At 39.2% G+C, this 15,151-nt stretch overlaps 1 protein-coding gene and 1 long non-coding RNA gene across 2 annotated transcripts in view; both read left to right on the forward strand.

The window, feature by feature from the left end:
* The window catches only part of LOC132784140 (homeotic protein proboscipedia), a 38,488-nt gene extending 26,105 nt beyond the window's left edge, over positions 1-12,383 (forward strand). Inside the window, exons 4-9 of the mRNA XM_060789556.1 lie at positions 8,284-8,441; positions 8,696-8,810; positions 9,784-9,915; positions 9,980-10,155; positions 10,232-11,016; positions 11,200-12,383. Of these exons, the coding sequence (XP_060645539.1) occupies positions 8,284-8,441; positions 8,696-8,810; positions 9,784-9,915; positions 9,980-10,155; positions 10,232-11,016; positions 11,200-11,665 (1,832 nt within the window). The 3' untranslated portion in view covers positions 11,666-12,383. The remainder of the gene's footprint in view (positions 1-8,283; positions 8,442-8,695; positions 8,811-9,783; positions 9,916-9,979; positions 10,156-10,231; positions 11,017-11,199) is intronic.
* Positions 12,384-13,732: 1,349 nt separating this feature from the next.
* On the forward strand, positions 13,733-14,950 carry LOC132784152 (uncharacterized). The gene is made up of 3 exons (XR_009632234.1): positions 13,733-14,451; positions 14,748-14,782; positions 14,835-14,950. It is a non-coding gene; the product is annotated as an uncharacterized LOC132784152 (long non-coding RNA).
* The last annotated feature ends 201 nt before the right edge of the window (positions 14,951-15,151 follow it).

The raw sequence follows: 15,151 nt of genomic DNA on the forward strand, positions 1-15,151 counted from the left end.
CAAACTGAGGCCATGAGTTGGCATTTTCCTTTTTTTTTCTATTCTCCCCCAATAAGTCCTGTGGCTGCAACAAAATGATTGTGGCATTTTATTTCCAAAGCGCATTAATTACTTGCGTTTTAACAACTTATTTAATCGCAATCAAATCGAGCAGAAAACTAAATTTCATATCTTTTTCAAACAATGGCACAGCAAACTGACCAAATGCCAAGTAATGCCGGATTTGGGCAGAAAATTTTAAATATTTTGTTGTTGTTGGGAAATATAAAAAGATAAACGTGGAGTCACTTTTATTATATGTGGACGCAATTTAAACTTCCGCTATTTGTTTTGTCGTGGGTATAAATGGGCATAATATATAAAAATATGAAGGACTGAAGAATATAAATTTACAAAACAATGAAAATTAGTAAAAATGGTTACCTAGCAATAAAGAAGAGTTATGAAATCGTTAAAGATTTCCTACCAAGTCAATGTTTAATTTTTAAATGGAAACATCATTTGTCTGTAAATTAAATTCAATTAAACTTATTAACTTTGTTCTCTCTCTCTCTGTTATTTTGAATGAATTCGTTTTCTATTTGCAACTGTTTTTAATTCAAATCCTTTTTCTAAATTCAGAATTCCAGCAAAATAGAAACTATCAATTTCAAGTAGTCAAATGGTCGGCACAACTCTAATTAGAGGCCTATACATTGTAATTGACTACTGTCCGACTGTCATTCAGACAGTTTGTCCGTCTGTCCACTTTCTGAGGCATCTCCTTCACTCATCTATCATCGACTATCAAGCGTGAATATAAACAGTAGCCGATGTGATCAAACGGCTCGCAATTCGCTTCTATTCGCTTCAATCGGACACAAAGCACACGAAAATAAGTATATGGTACACGTTTCAGAGATTGGAGGTATTTGGAGAACTGTGTGTGGAGCCAATGCGATCAAGAGACGTCCATTGCCAAAGCCAAAAATTGAGAAAACTGAGTAAAAAAAAGAAACGAAAAGTATTCAAAAGCCAAAGCCGCATCATCAATTATGCTCAACATTGCTCAATGGCAAGCCAGCAACAACAACAACAGTAACAGTAACAATAACAATAACAGTAACAACAACAAGAGCGACGACAACAACACAAAGCTGTCAGCGCACGTTGATCTGTCAAATGCGGCAACCGAAACTGAAACCGTAGCCAAAAGAAATGCGGCAGCCACAGCAGCATCCGCAGCAATGTGGCACCCGCCTTAGAGGCTCTCCACTTGGCGATACGACGACGCTTTTGTTGCATTTTCAAACAAAATATTGATTAATCATGGCGGTCGGCCATTGCTGCTGCTTCTTTGCTGCTTCTGCTGCTGCTGCTGTTGTCATTCGTTCATTCATTCATTCATGTATTCACTCGAACCATACTCGAAACGATCTTAAGCTGATTTCTGGCCTTCAGCTGTGAGTCTTTTTGTCTGCGATCTGCGTTTGGGGAGCTTGCTTACAATGCGAGCTGGTCATATTTCATGGCTCTGCTCGCTTTTCTATGATCCGGCGGCACTTTTTGTCCCCACATCGCCATTGTTCACTTTTGTCTCTTGCAAAATTTGCCGCTTTCCATGGCATTTTTGGCCACGCTTAAAGGCATTGTTTGCGATGTTAAGTTCAGGTTGAGGAACTTCCACTTGTAACTAAAGGCAGGTTACTTTTTCATGGCTGTTGTAATCGCATTCAGTGTCCAGCGTGCAGAATTTCTGTCTTTTGGTGGCCATTTTTTATTGAATTCGGAATTGGAATTGAAATTCAATGGAAAGTTTGAAATTGACATTAATATCGCATTGACGTTATGGGGATTTAATTTTCCATTTTTAATTCGCTTTCAATCTGGCAAACATGCTAAGCATAAAGCGTAATCCAGTTCCACCCTCCATGCAAAACAACAACAAAAAAAAAAAGAGAAATGTAAATTTTTTTCCTTCATATTTTTCCTTTCTTTTTTCAGTTGTTGTTGTTGTTGTGTGCTCATGAGAGCGCTGGAAAAAGTTTCCCTCGCTGATTTTGATTGACAGCTCTTAGCAGCATCCCTGATGGATTTCATATTTGAGCCATGGCTGAGGCACTGCGACAGGCCAAAATGACAGACCAGAGAAGAGAGAAGAGAGTTGGTGAACTGAGTGGAATTGTGTGGAACTGGGAGACCAGAGACCAGAGGCTTAGGCGCTGCATAAAAGTTTTGCCAAACAGCTTTCATATTTCCCTGACAGACGAGACGTTTCTTTTTTCTCTCCATCTTTCTTTTTGTTGTTGTTGTTGTTGTTAGACACATGCGCATCTGTATAAGAAATATATGAAAATATAATATATATAACAACGATACATAGTTGTGCGGCAGCCATGTTGAAAGTTTTTCAATTTGAGCCGCTTTAAAGTATTTGAACTTGATTCAATGTGGCCTCGTGGGAGACTCTCCCAAAAATGTCGATTTCACAGCGAAACAAGTTGAAATGCGGGAAAAGTTTGTTTCTTTATAGAAATCATAAAAAGAAATCAAAATTGTGACCACATTTGAATTCGTTGCAGATTGTCTGATGTGTTTCTTTTACACCCATAAGCTGCCTAATGGCTTTTTAATATTTTCGCTTAAAACAAAATATTGCTGGTTTTTTTTAATAAAAATTGAATATTTTTTTAGAAAAATAAGAGCTGAATGTTGGAAAGAAGAAGAACATAAAAGTTATATTTTAAACTACATAATTATGTTCATTAATTTAATATAAATTTAATTTGATTTATTTTTCAATTTCCGAGTGTTGCTTATATTAAATGTACTTTTAAAGTCTGAAATTAATTGATTTCAAATACTGTTCAGAAACTTACAAGAATTCTCTTTGATCATTCATAAATTAGAATATTCTTTTTGATAGCATACACAGCCAAGTCTAGTCGCTTTTCCTTTTGATTATGCAATTTTAACAATGACATTTCGGAAAAGTGAACATTAATCACCAATTTTCACACCTACCACAAAAGAAGAAAGGAGAGAGAAGAGCGAGGGTGCTTCCTACTTCTACTCTTAGACCGCAGTTCAAACTGAGTGCACATAGTTTTGTTATCATTGTTGTTGTTGTTATTGTTATTATTATTATTGTTGTTATTGTTGTTGTTTGTGTTTGTTGTGACTGCTCTGTAAATGTTCTGTTTGTTGACATTTGCTGGTCATGAAAAGTCATTAAATATATTTCTCTAATTTATCTTGGAAACTGGCAGCTCGGTAAAAGCATTCAAGTAAAACTTCGAATAGAACAAAATTTCTTCCCTCTGGAAATGGGGAAGAAGAACGAGATGCTTTAATACCCTTGTTTCAACCCTTTTTCGATGGGGTGCTAATTAAAACTAATCCAGAGCAAATGCTTGTTGTACACTTTTCGCATGAATGTCAATCAAGCCCACAATTAAATGATTGAAGACGTTCAGTTGGGCTTTTGTCGAGCAGAATTCAAGATACTTTTGCTGCTAATCAGCGAGACACTTGGCAGAATAAAGCAACAAGCTTTAAGCCAAGTTCGATGATGAGAATGTGACTCCAGTTTAAAATGCGACTTTTTTGTTCAAGTTGTTTGTGGATGCATATCAAATAGATACAGATACAAAATATTTTCATGAGAAATTGACTTTTTCTACGGTTACATCGTCGTCGTCGTCGACGTCGTCATCGCCTTCTTTTCCGTCTACGTTTACGTCTCGGTCGTTGTCTTCCTTTGGCTGGAATGATTAATGATGCAGCTATGCGCATTCGTACATTTGTCAGCCCACACCAGCTCCATCTCCAGCTCCATCTCCATCCGTATTTGTATCTGTATCTGTGTCTCTTTTTTGTCTGTCGTCAGTTAGAGCATTTTTACTGCATTTCGAACGCAAACGCAACGCATCGCAGAGCAGCTGAAGCAGAAGCAGAAGCTGAAGCTGAAATTCAAGTTGAGAAGCCGAGCATGTAAGCTGCAACATCCGTCCTTGCCACTTGCCGCTTGCCACATTTCGACTGTCTCTTTTGATTGAATTTGTCATGGCACTTGCTGTGCTCAGCTCCCTTCCCCTCTTCTTGCTTTAAGCGTGTTTTGGGTTTGGCTTTTTAAAGTTTTGCCAGCTCGTTGGCAACCGCAAACGCAGCCATAATTCAAGCCACAGCACTCGTGCCTCTTGCGCCACATCTTGCCACCTTTTGTTCCCTTCCCCCCAGCTGAAGCGCTAGACCAAAAATTTACAAGATAAATTGAGGTCATTTTTTGCCAGAGTCCACCTTTGGTCATCTCTTGTTTGTTCTTCCACTGGGCTGGAGTGGCGTTCAAAGGTCCTGCCACAAATTGTGTCCACCTTGTTGACCGCTGTCCCATTCGTGTGTCCACAAATGTCCTTAATGTCCTTATCCTAATGGACTAACACATGTAAGTGGTTGAGCACCAAGCACACCCAACATACTTGCGTAAGTGAACAGCGGCAGGAAACGTTAAAATGACAAAAGGGATGCGACTCCTTTGGCAGGGGAAGCGAGCATGATTTAAATGCAGCAACAGCACTGTCAACAATTGATGCACGACATTTAAATATTACTGTTTTTTCTTAAGCATTAGAAATAATAATAATAAATGTGGTACCCAATAGTTTTTTCTTGGAAACTTTTTATGGTAAATTGTAGATATCTTAGTAAAACACAGCTACTGACAACATTAGCAATAGATAAACTAACAGAATATAATATAGTGACAAACTTATAAATTTGCCAAGCATTTTTATATTTTTTATACCATCTACCCGAAGGTAGAATACTTTGTACTTCATATATAGTTATACCAAATATAACTTTTAATATTACTTGTCAGTATATGAATAAGGTACATTTTAATGATATCACAGCACTGTGTTGATCTTATTAGTCAAGCATACTCGACTGTAGCTCATTTTTCTTTTTTAAATTAAGGTAAAAATTTATAATTTTAGAGAAATTGTTAGATTGGAAAGCGAGGTCATATACAAAATATTATGCACAAATATCAATTTTTTCTGAGGTACGTTGTTATGTTTCTAAATTTGAGCTCGCAAATGGCACATCAATTTTATAATAAATTTTATTGCTAGTAAGTTACTTCACTTTTTCTCGCAGTGTAGAGATTTTTTTTAATAAGCAACGAGCAACTTACAAGTCGTTGTGCTACCTTGGAAACAGTTTCCGCTTTAGGCGCTTGGAATGGGAAAACATTTTGCAATTGTTGCAAAATTTACGCTCATTTTAATTTGAGTCGAGCAAGGTTGCAAGGGGCAGCAGCTGCAGATGCGTTAAGTGTGGCCGTGGCTAGCAATTTTTTGTGTTTGCCTAACCAAAAATACAGACATAAATTTGCGCATAGTCGAGTGCAGCAGGCGAAGAGGGAGGAGGAAGAGTGTTGGTTATTGTAGTGCAAGAGGAAAAAGGTCAGGCTGGAGACTGGAAAGTGGAAAGAGGAGACTGGAAGCAGGAAGGGGGGACAGCGAGTGCGTTTAAGTGTTAACATGTAAATTATGCTGTTGGCGCTGTTAATAAGTGTATTTTCAAGTGCTGTAAATCATGTGGAGCACTTCCTGACCAGGCGCCAACCACAACTCGACAGCTGCATCTGAGCGAATCTTCAATAATTTAATAGCTGAGCCGAGCTGCACAAATCTTCTTCAGTTAGCCTCGTTGCGAGCATAAAGTTCGAGTATCCTTTCGTAGTTTTACTGATAAGTTTCGTTACGTTTTGACTTTTCCGGCATTTCATCCATGTTGATGACATTTCCAATGTGCACAGCACTCCCCCCCCTCCCTTCGCTTCCCCCTTCTGCTGCCTCACTTGACTGCCACAATGACTGGCAAAATTCATTTTGTAATTTTCAGCCACCTTGCAATGTGCTGGCCGAGCCAACCAGCTGTCGTCCTCTTCTACTGAGGGGATTTCATTTTGACCAGGCTGCAGAAATTGCACTCAACTTTGCTTTCATTTTTGGGTTGAATCTTGCACAGTGATGTTCCCCTTCTTCCCCCCTTTCCTTGCCAGCTACTGATTTTGCTACTATTCCTATACTCTTCTCTCTATCTCTCTCGCTCTTTGGTGTTGTCTGTGTGTGTTTCGGTTCGGTTTAGAAAATTATCTTTCTGCTCGTCGTCGCCAAAAAGGAAATCATATTTTCTGCTTTTGTGCACTTTACTTTTCAGTTTCGGTTGCTGGCGGCTGCTTTGTCCCCTCTTTCCCCTCCCCCCTCTCCACACCCGTTTCGCCCCCTTGTAGCAAGCAGCAATGCTTGCCACTTGCTCGTAAACAGTTTGGTTGCAACTTTTGTGCGAAATTTATGCTTTTCGTACCGTTCTCTTCTCATATCTGGGGGCACTTTTTGCAAGTACTCCGCACTCGTATGACTTGCTGCCACCTCCTTCAACCTTCAACCTTCTACCGGTTCGATTCAGTTTCACCGGTCTCCCATTCCCTTCACCCCCTTTCTACTCAGGGAAATGGCTTGCTCTTTCCCTGTGTATGTGTGTGTGTGTGTGTGTGACGTCCCAACCAGGTGGTGTTTATGGCATCCGTTTTGCGAGTATTGATGAAGGAACTCGCATCTGTAATTCAATCAGTGTCTATGTCTGGCTGCCATTTGCTGGCTATTGAGATTCAGCCACGTTTACGCAGCTCGTTCAACTGGAAATTTGTGCAAATATTTCGCCTTCTTTTTTTCGTTTTCCAGCATCGACATCAATGCAAATAAGTTGCGCCAAAAATGTCGAAAAATATATTATATGATATGCTCGCAATTTTTACCTTCTTTAACATTTTTAGCAAGTGGCATTTATTTAATAGTTTCATAACTGAACTTTGACATCCGCTGTGTTCTTGCAAACATTGCATAGATTACACAATAAGTGTGGTAATAAGAGAGCAATGATAAATCAAATGATTTATTAGCTTTGGTCCTGAAATTCATTGCTACAATCTTGATGAAACATAAAGAAAATTGATAATTATATGAGTTTTCCTAGAACACGTAAATGAGAATAGCAGTTCTCATATGAGGTTCTACTTTTCTATAAAATTCTTGCATAAGTGAAGTAAAAGAATATTTATTTTAACATTTGAGAATATTTATTTGCTAATTTCTTAAACAAACAATATGCAAATTTCGTGCTTTATCAAATAGTTTTTGTAGTTTTGCATATTTGAACTCGATACTAATAAAAGTATTTTCAAAAGTCGAAAGCAATGTCAACCTCAACATAAATAACATCCAGTATACGCCTACGAGTTTGCCTTCAAAAACTGTTGCAGGTGTTTTTTTATTTGCTGAAAAGAAATTAATAAAAAAAATTCATTGAAAACTATGCAAATTCGAAACAAAAAAAACTACATATTTGTAAATGCATTCTTGATTTATATCGGACATTATTCATTTGAAATTTATTATTTAATATTAAATTTAAATCTTTATTTTGTTAAATAGTTTTTACAAAAAAAAACTTGAGAACTAAGCTCTCGTCATTTTGTTTATCGAGAGCACAACTGTCGTTAGTTCGTGTGTTGCATAATCTTCTCTAGAGGCGCCCTAGTCTAGTGAGTGAGTCGAGTATTCAAATGAAGTTGCCCAAATGAGATGGCAAAAGAAGATGGAAGTCGAAGTGGAAGTCGAAGTCGAAGATGAGGCAGTGAGAAACAGTAGCCGAACTACTTGAAGTGTCGTTGCCTCACGCGGGGCACTCAGATTGATTGATTAGATTTTTCGTTGTTAATTACTTAACGCTTGGGATTGGAAGCTGTGCGTCTCTTGTAGAAACTTGCGAGAGATGCGTACGCATTACGTTACCCATATTTGGTGGCAGCATCAGCTGCAACATTGCCGAGGTGTAAGTAGCAGAAGTTGCTCCTTGACTGGCGAAGCGCTGAATTAGTTATGGCCTGTGACGAGCTGATGGATTGATTACACTCACAGCAAAACAACAGTTTGGATGCTGAAGCTGGAAGTTGGATGTTGTGTGGTTGCAGTTGCAGTTGCATCACTTGCACAATGCCTCAAGTTGTCGCAATGCATCAGCATGTCAGGGCATTGATTCCGCCTCAGGAGGCAACAGTGTCCGTCTCCGTCTCCGACTCAAGTCGCAAGCCTCAAGCGAATGCAATTTGTCAGCACTCAGAGATATAAAGAGAGGCAGAGAAGATGCGGCAAGGCACGCCTGCGAGTGCTCCGCCATGTTCAAATTCACATTCACTCCAGAGACTCAAACAAGAAATGCAATTTTCAATTGCAGCTGAATTCGTTCCAGAAAATGGCCTGCCCCGACGTCTGCGCACCGCGTACACAAACACGCAGCTGCTCGAGCTGGAGAAGGAATTCCATTTCAATAAATATTTATGCCGCCCAAGAAGAATTGAAATTGCAGCCAGCTTGGATCTAACCGAGCGACAGGTGAGTGCAACTTCGTTTCCCTTTACCGTCCCCCCTTTTAAATTTATTTATTTAGCTCTTCTGACTAAGGTGCAACCGTTTTCATTATTTCTGACAAATTGCACCAAGCCAAGGTTGACAGTGGCTCTCTCTCTCTGTTAGGGAGTCTCCAATCTGTCCATCTTTGTTGCGGCTGAACTGCTTTTCTTGCCCTTTCCTTTGCTGTTAATTGTTCTCTTTCACACCTTTATTTCGCATTCTTGCCACCTTTGCAGGTTAAAGTCTGGTTCCAGAATCGTCGCATGAAGCACAAACGACAAACGCTCTCCAAGACAGACGACGAGGACAACAAAGACAGTCTCAAAGGTGACGATGATCAATCCGACAGCAGTAAGTGCAGAAATCTTATTTTATAATTTTATATTCATATTTGAACAAGAGCTGAAGGTGCTAAGAATAGAGAAAGAAATATGACGAACACTTAAATCAAATTATAACCTCGCTTTCTTTCAAATAAACATCTTATGTCAATTCAATTTTAAAATGAGATTCAGTGGAATTCAAGTGGAATTGATTTTTTTAGATTTCCTCTACATCATATTGTCAACTAAAGCTTAAGTTACTAAAGCCCGTAAAACAAATATGTCGAGCACTTAAAAAAATTCTAAATAAAAATTTAAAATACAAAATTAACTTAATATCATAAATCAATTCAATTTTTTAATGATTTTTTCTGTATATTAAATTATATTTGAAATTAAAAAAAACGTTTATTCATCTTTGCATCAGCTTGCAATTAAAATTAAAGATCTAAAAATAGATTCCCAATTAAATTTGCAAAAGGTTTCAACTGAAGCTTGCTTGGTCTTCCATTTTGTTAACAAATCCATTCGTTAATGTTTGGCCTAAGCAGATGTCTTTGGGATTTGGGTCACTTTAAAGCACCACAAGAGCGAAGAAGCATAACAAATTGTGCACAGAAAACGGATGATGGCAACGATGGCTTAAAAGAACCACCAAGAAAAGAGCAAGATGAGCAAGTTTTGGTCTTAGCGGGTCACTTTTACTTTTGTCGAGGCTTTTACGCAGAAGAGTAGAATTTGCTGTAGCTTATCAATCATTGTCAGCCGGAGGAGGGCTCAACTTTTGCATTTCGCCGAGAGAGACGCTTAGTGCTCTGTTCTCCTCACGCGACCAAATCGAAAAACCTAACCCCTTTCGTGTCGAGAGTAGTATCTTCAGCTTTAGTTCACCTTTTTTTTCTTTTTGATTTTTGTTGCTGTTTTCTTTATTCTTTATAAAAACAAATCATCAATTTTCGCACGCGTATTGACTGATTTACTTTGTTTCCCGTGAAACGCAGACTCGAATTCGAAGAAATCGTGTCAAGGTTGCGAGCTGCCCTCCGATGATATACCCGACTCCACGTCCAATTCCCGAGGACACAACAACAACACGCCCAGCGCCACCAACAATAATCCCAGTGCAGGAAGTTGTGAGTATACCAAGCGAATAATTTCAATATCCATTCCCATTTACTTGAACTATTTGTCGAATAGTGACTCCGAATTCATCGCTGGAAACGGGCATTTCGTCCAATTTGCTGGGCAGCACCACCGTATCCGCCTCGAATGTCATCAGCGCCGATTCCAGCGTTGCGTCCAGCGTCAGCCTGGACGAGGACATCGACGAGAGTCCAATCAAGGTCAAGAAAAAGGACGACAGTCACAATCAGGTAAATTTAGCAACCCCTCCCTCTCAATCTTACCTCAAGCATTACCATTAATGTGTGCGCATAATTGGAATTGCAGGTTATTAAAAAGGAGGCCGTGTCCACCTCGTCGAAGGCCTCGCCGTTTGGCTATGATTCAGGCCCCAGTTTGGTGAATTTCCGCCGCGATTCGGATGCCGTGGCCTCGAATCCGCCCGCCTCCAAGGCCGTTGGCAAGAAGCGATATCAGAATGCCAATGCCAATGTGATTGCCATTGCCTCCCCGCTGAGTGAGAGCAACAACTCCGCTGGTCCGGCTGGTTATTTTCCTGGTCCTGGCTACTATGCCAATCCGAATGCAAATCCGAATCCAAAGGCATTGCAGCCGCCGCAGCAAATGCCGCAAGACTATTATGGCAAATATGACATAGAATTTGCCGCTTCGCCGCATCACATCCCGCACAAGCAGCAGCAACAACAACAACAGCAGCAGCAACAGCAACAACAGCAGCAGCAACAACCGCTTCACGGCGAATATCTAAGTCCGAAACCAAACACCAATGCTGCCAACACCAACGCTTTCCACCCGAATAGTCAACAACAACAACAACATCAGCATGAGCAGCAATTCTATTACAACTACAACGACACCAACGGTGGTAGCGCGTACATGAACCATCAACAACACCAACAGCAGCATCATCCAGTTGGTGACTTCGAAGCGCCACCTATCAACGGGCCCGGCAACTTCTATGATCCCAAGACACAAACCGGTGGTGCTTATTACGACAACATGAATTTCCAACACCAACACCAGTCAGTCGTGTTTCAACAACAGCAGCAGCAGCATCATCAACAACAGCAGACGCCCCTAAATCACCAACAGTAAGTTTTAACTACTTGTGTGGCGCCATCTATGTGCGAAGTAATAAAGTGAAAGCGAATAACGCAACCAAGCTACTGAAATAACGAAAACGTTTGAAGCTTAACTAAACGGAGTGGCGCCAAACTCTGAAAATTTTAAATTAGCAAAGAAAACAATTATTTATATTGATTTTTTCCTAACAGACACTTGCACCACATTGGCGCTGGGGAGACGTACAGCGCACTTGGCCTGCAAATGGAGAACTGTGATGGCTACAACAACTTTGGCGGCGGTTACTATGAGGCAGGGCCTGGCCAACAACAGCCTCCAGTGCCGCCCACACACACCCATCCCCATCATCCGCATCATCATATGCAGGCGCAGGGCCATCCTCATCTGCATGGACACCATAATACGGTACCAGGAGCTGCTGTTCAAGTTGTGGGAGCTCCGCCAAATTCCAGTCCACATGTTCACATAGCCAACGCCAATGCAAATGCCAATTTCGTGCTGAACGGAGCACCTGGTGGACAGCTGCAGGCGTTTGCCAACACTGGTGGCTCAACGGCTGCCATCAGCGGATTGGAGAACTCGAATAGCTCATCGGACTTTAATTTCCTGAGCAATCTGGCTAATGACTTTGCCCCCGAGTATTATCAGCTGAGTTAGTTCTGGTAGGTGGACGATGTAGGGCAATAGAATATTTGAGTATTGAAAATAGTGTGTAAATAAACTGCAATGTCATCGATGTAGTTGATTTGTATGTCCTTAAATTCAACTGTCATTTGCAAGCACTTTGTCGTCGCACATATCTGTAAATAAGTTAATGCGTCTGTCCTTATATGTGTATGTAGATATGTAGGTAGAGTCATAAAATGCTTCAGTCTATACTTATCTTCGAGACAGATCTAAGTACTAATCTCTAGTTAGAGGCTCTCCAAAGATCGGTTGAGCTATCATTCGAAATACAAAAACAAATAAAACGAATACCACTTGGGCAATTCACATTTGGCTTAAAGCCGAATCGCAAATAAAATTAAGCTCCGATTGTAAATAGCTAGTAAAAATTTCAAATACTTTACTGTCATTTCCAGCAGCCCTAATCAAATCAGAAATTGATTATAAGCCTACTATATATACATATAGAACTTATCTTACAAAATGGAATACAGAAATCAAAAAACAACTTTCAAATTTCTCAAATTTGTGTTTAATGTAAATATTCTAAAGTACGTGTAGCTCAAATCAAATGGGGAAATTCCAAATTGAATCCATTTGTGATTCAACTAAAAAAATTTCCATTATGTAATTATTATTTAATGCAAATTCAGTGTTTGTAATGTTTGTATGTTGTTCTAAATTCCAATACAATTAACTTTAAAGACATCTAGACTCTAATAATAAATGAAATAAAATAAATCAATAAATTACTACTTACAATATTGCCTCAAACTCAATTCTCTAAGCATTAATTAAGATACTGTGTGCATGGAAAGAGAACCAAAAGGTGCTCAAAAGAAAACACTTCTCACGTGACAATGGTTTCCACACTTTTCTACACCTTTTACAATTCCACAGAATGGAAAATATGTGCTCCTGCCTTCCAAAAACTCTGACATCTAATGATGGATGAGTTACAGGCGTTGAAGGGGACTAAACCCATATACCGTTGCCTTTCAGCATACACAACTGTGAACTGTGGGATTACCTCTACGTAAGGCAAATAGAAACCATTTTCAACATAAAAGATACATATGTATCTAAAGCGTGGTGGAGTTTTGCCAAAAATTCATAATTTGCAAATTACCTCAAGTATTTTTGCATTTTATTTTAAGTGCGTTTTAATGTACACAATTTATTCTACAATTTGTTTAATTGCAAAGATTAATTTAATTTAAAAGACATTTTAAAGATAGAGACTTATGGTAATTTTATCTACTAAATATGCTATAAATATTTTGTTCATCAACATTCAATATAAATTTAATTTAAGAATTTGAAGAAATGGCATCAAAATAATGGAGATCAATTTTATATTTTAAGAATATTCATAGGCTCTCTTTCTCTTACTTTTCACTTCTACCAATATTCCGCAGAGAGCACGTAAAAAAATTGATTGAAATTTTGAAGTGCGGACATTTATGCTTCATTTGGTCATTGGTCGCAGTTTGCACCCCCAAGGAATTCAGCTGAGCCCATTCGTCAACCAGCATTCTACATTCTCTTTATTTTTTTCGGCCTTCCTGTCAACATTCTGTGTGAAGTTCAGTTGCTGGAATAGCTGCTACTATGCCACATGCTGTCCCAGTCGCAGTCGTAGTCGCACACACAGTTCCAGTGTTGAATCCCAATCCCAATTCAAGTACGGGTCCGGATCTCAGTGCCAGAGTTCCAGTCCCCTGTCGTCGACTACGCACAATTCTGACAGAAGCGGTGAAAATTTAAGATTGATCACCAGGCCCGAGTGTTTGTCAAAATTGCCTCTGACTGGCTGCTGCCTTTCCTGCTTTTGCTGCTGGGTGCCCTTGATTGGGTGCAGTTGGTGTCCTGTCGTCCTGTCGAGTACCGTGTCTATGTCGAGTGCAGGCTAAAACCTAAACAATGTCACAATGTTCCCCGCATCCTCTGTTGCTAGCTGGCATGTGGTAGGGTCCGCTCTTAACACATATCCCCAACGGATGCGTATCTTTATACACTTACAAAAAGGCATAAGGTATTTAACTAAGCATTCAAATATGTAGTAATATATTTAAATTCAATTTTTGTCAACCAAAATTGTTTACTTCGCAAGCAAACTAAACAAGTTTATTATTCAATTGCTGTTAGATATTTTAATCCGCACTTATTAATCCAACACAATGGACTTCATTTAGCTGGCAAGGGCATTACGCATTCGCCAAGCCCATGAATAACTCTTGTTTCGTTTACTTTCGGTGGGTAAGAGCGTGTCCTGCTTAATTTAAATTAATTAAATTACTGCACACTCGACCATCGTTGGCCAAAACCCACATATTGCGATTGAATGAGGGCTTAAAGAGCTAAGCGTAAAGAGCTGCACGAGCTGAGGACAGTAAGGTCAATGCTGTATTGAAATTAATTAGACTTTTGGAATTCCAACGAGAAATAAAAAGAATTACAAATTGAAAACGTAATCGAAATCGATTTGGCCACATTCGGTGGCAGCCAAAACGTCAACAGGTCTTTGGCATTTGTTTCAATTTTCGAAAAGTGAAAAAAACTGAAAAAAAACTGAATTTGTATTTATCGGTTAACGAGTCGGAGTTACTGGAATTTGAGCTGGTTAATTACGATAACTGGCCATTAACACATTAAAGCAAGACGCTTTTTTTAAAAGCCGGCGTTTTGTTAGCCACGTTAACACACAAATGTTGGCCACGATGACGAAGACGAAGACGAAGCCGAAACTGAAGACGATGACGCCGACAAATATGCGAGTATGTAACATGAAATTTACAAACATTTAGCCAACAAAAATAGTCAACGTTTTCGGCTGCTTCAGTTGTTGGTTGTTGGTTGTCGGTTGTCGGTTGTTGTTGCTTATGCTTATTTGTGAGAAATTTCAATTTCAACAAAGTCAGTCAAAGTATGTAGTACACCAAACCTTAACGGCCCTGTCCCGTCCAACTACCAACTACCAACTACCAGCTGGCAACTGGCAACTGGCCAACAAGTGAAATAATAGCAATTAAAGTAATACAAACCTGTTTGCTCTTAACTTACATTTTGCCAGTTCCACACATGACTCGCGATCTCGAATGTTTGTTTGTAAGTATGTATGTTTGGCTTATTTCTTTTGATCCATAAGTTCCAGTCATAGGCTTTTGTGGGGGCCCCTCTGACCTTGATATACATAAATTATGGTTCACTTGCGGCCGCTTTGTATCAAGTAATCATAACGAAATATTTTCAAACATTTTCATGCATATTTTTATAATCGTACTTAAATTATATTTGTTTCTTTTTCTCTATTTTTGGTTCACTTCGCCGTTTTAATCCGTTTTATGAATTTTTGAATTAAGTTGAGCTGCGGCTTTACAGATTTAGCATCTAAATTAGTTACAGTTCTCATTTTCAAAGATTTCGTTTTAAAAGTATCATTCTTGTTAATTGGACTGAGAATGCTACTCGTTAGCA

This window comes from Drosophila nasuta, chromosome 2R (genome assembly GCF_023558535.2).
Source record: "Drosophila nasuta strain 15112-1781.00 chromosome 2R, ASM2355853v1, whole genome shotgun sequence".
Taxonomy (NCBI): domain Eukaryota; kingdom Metazoa; phylum Arthropoda; class Insecta; order Diptera; family Drosophilidae; genus Drosophila; species Drosophila nasuta.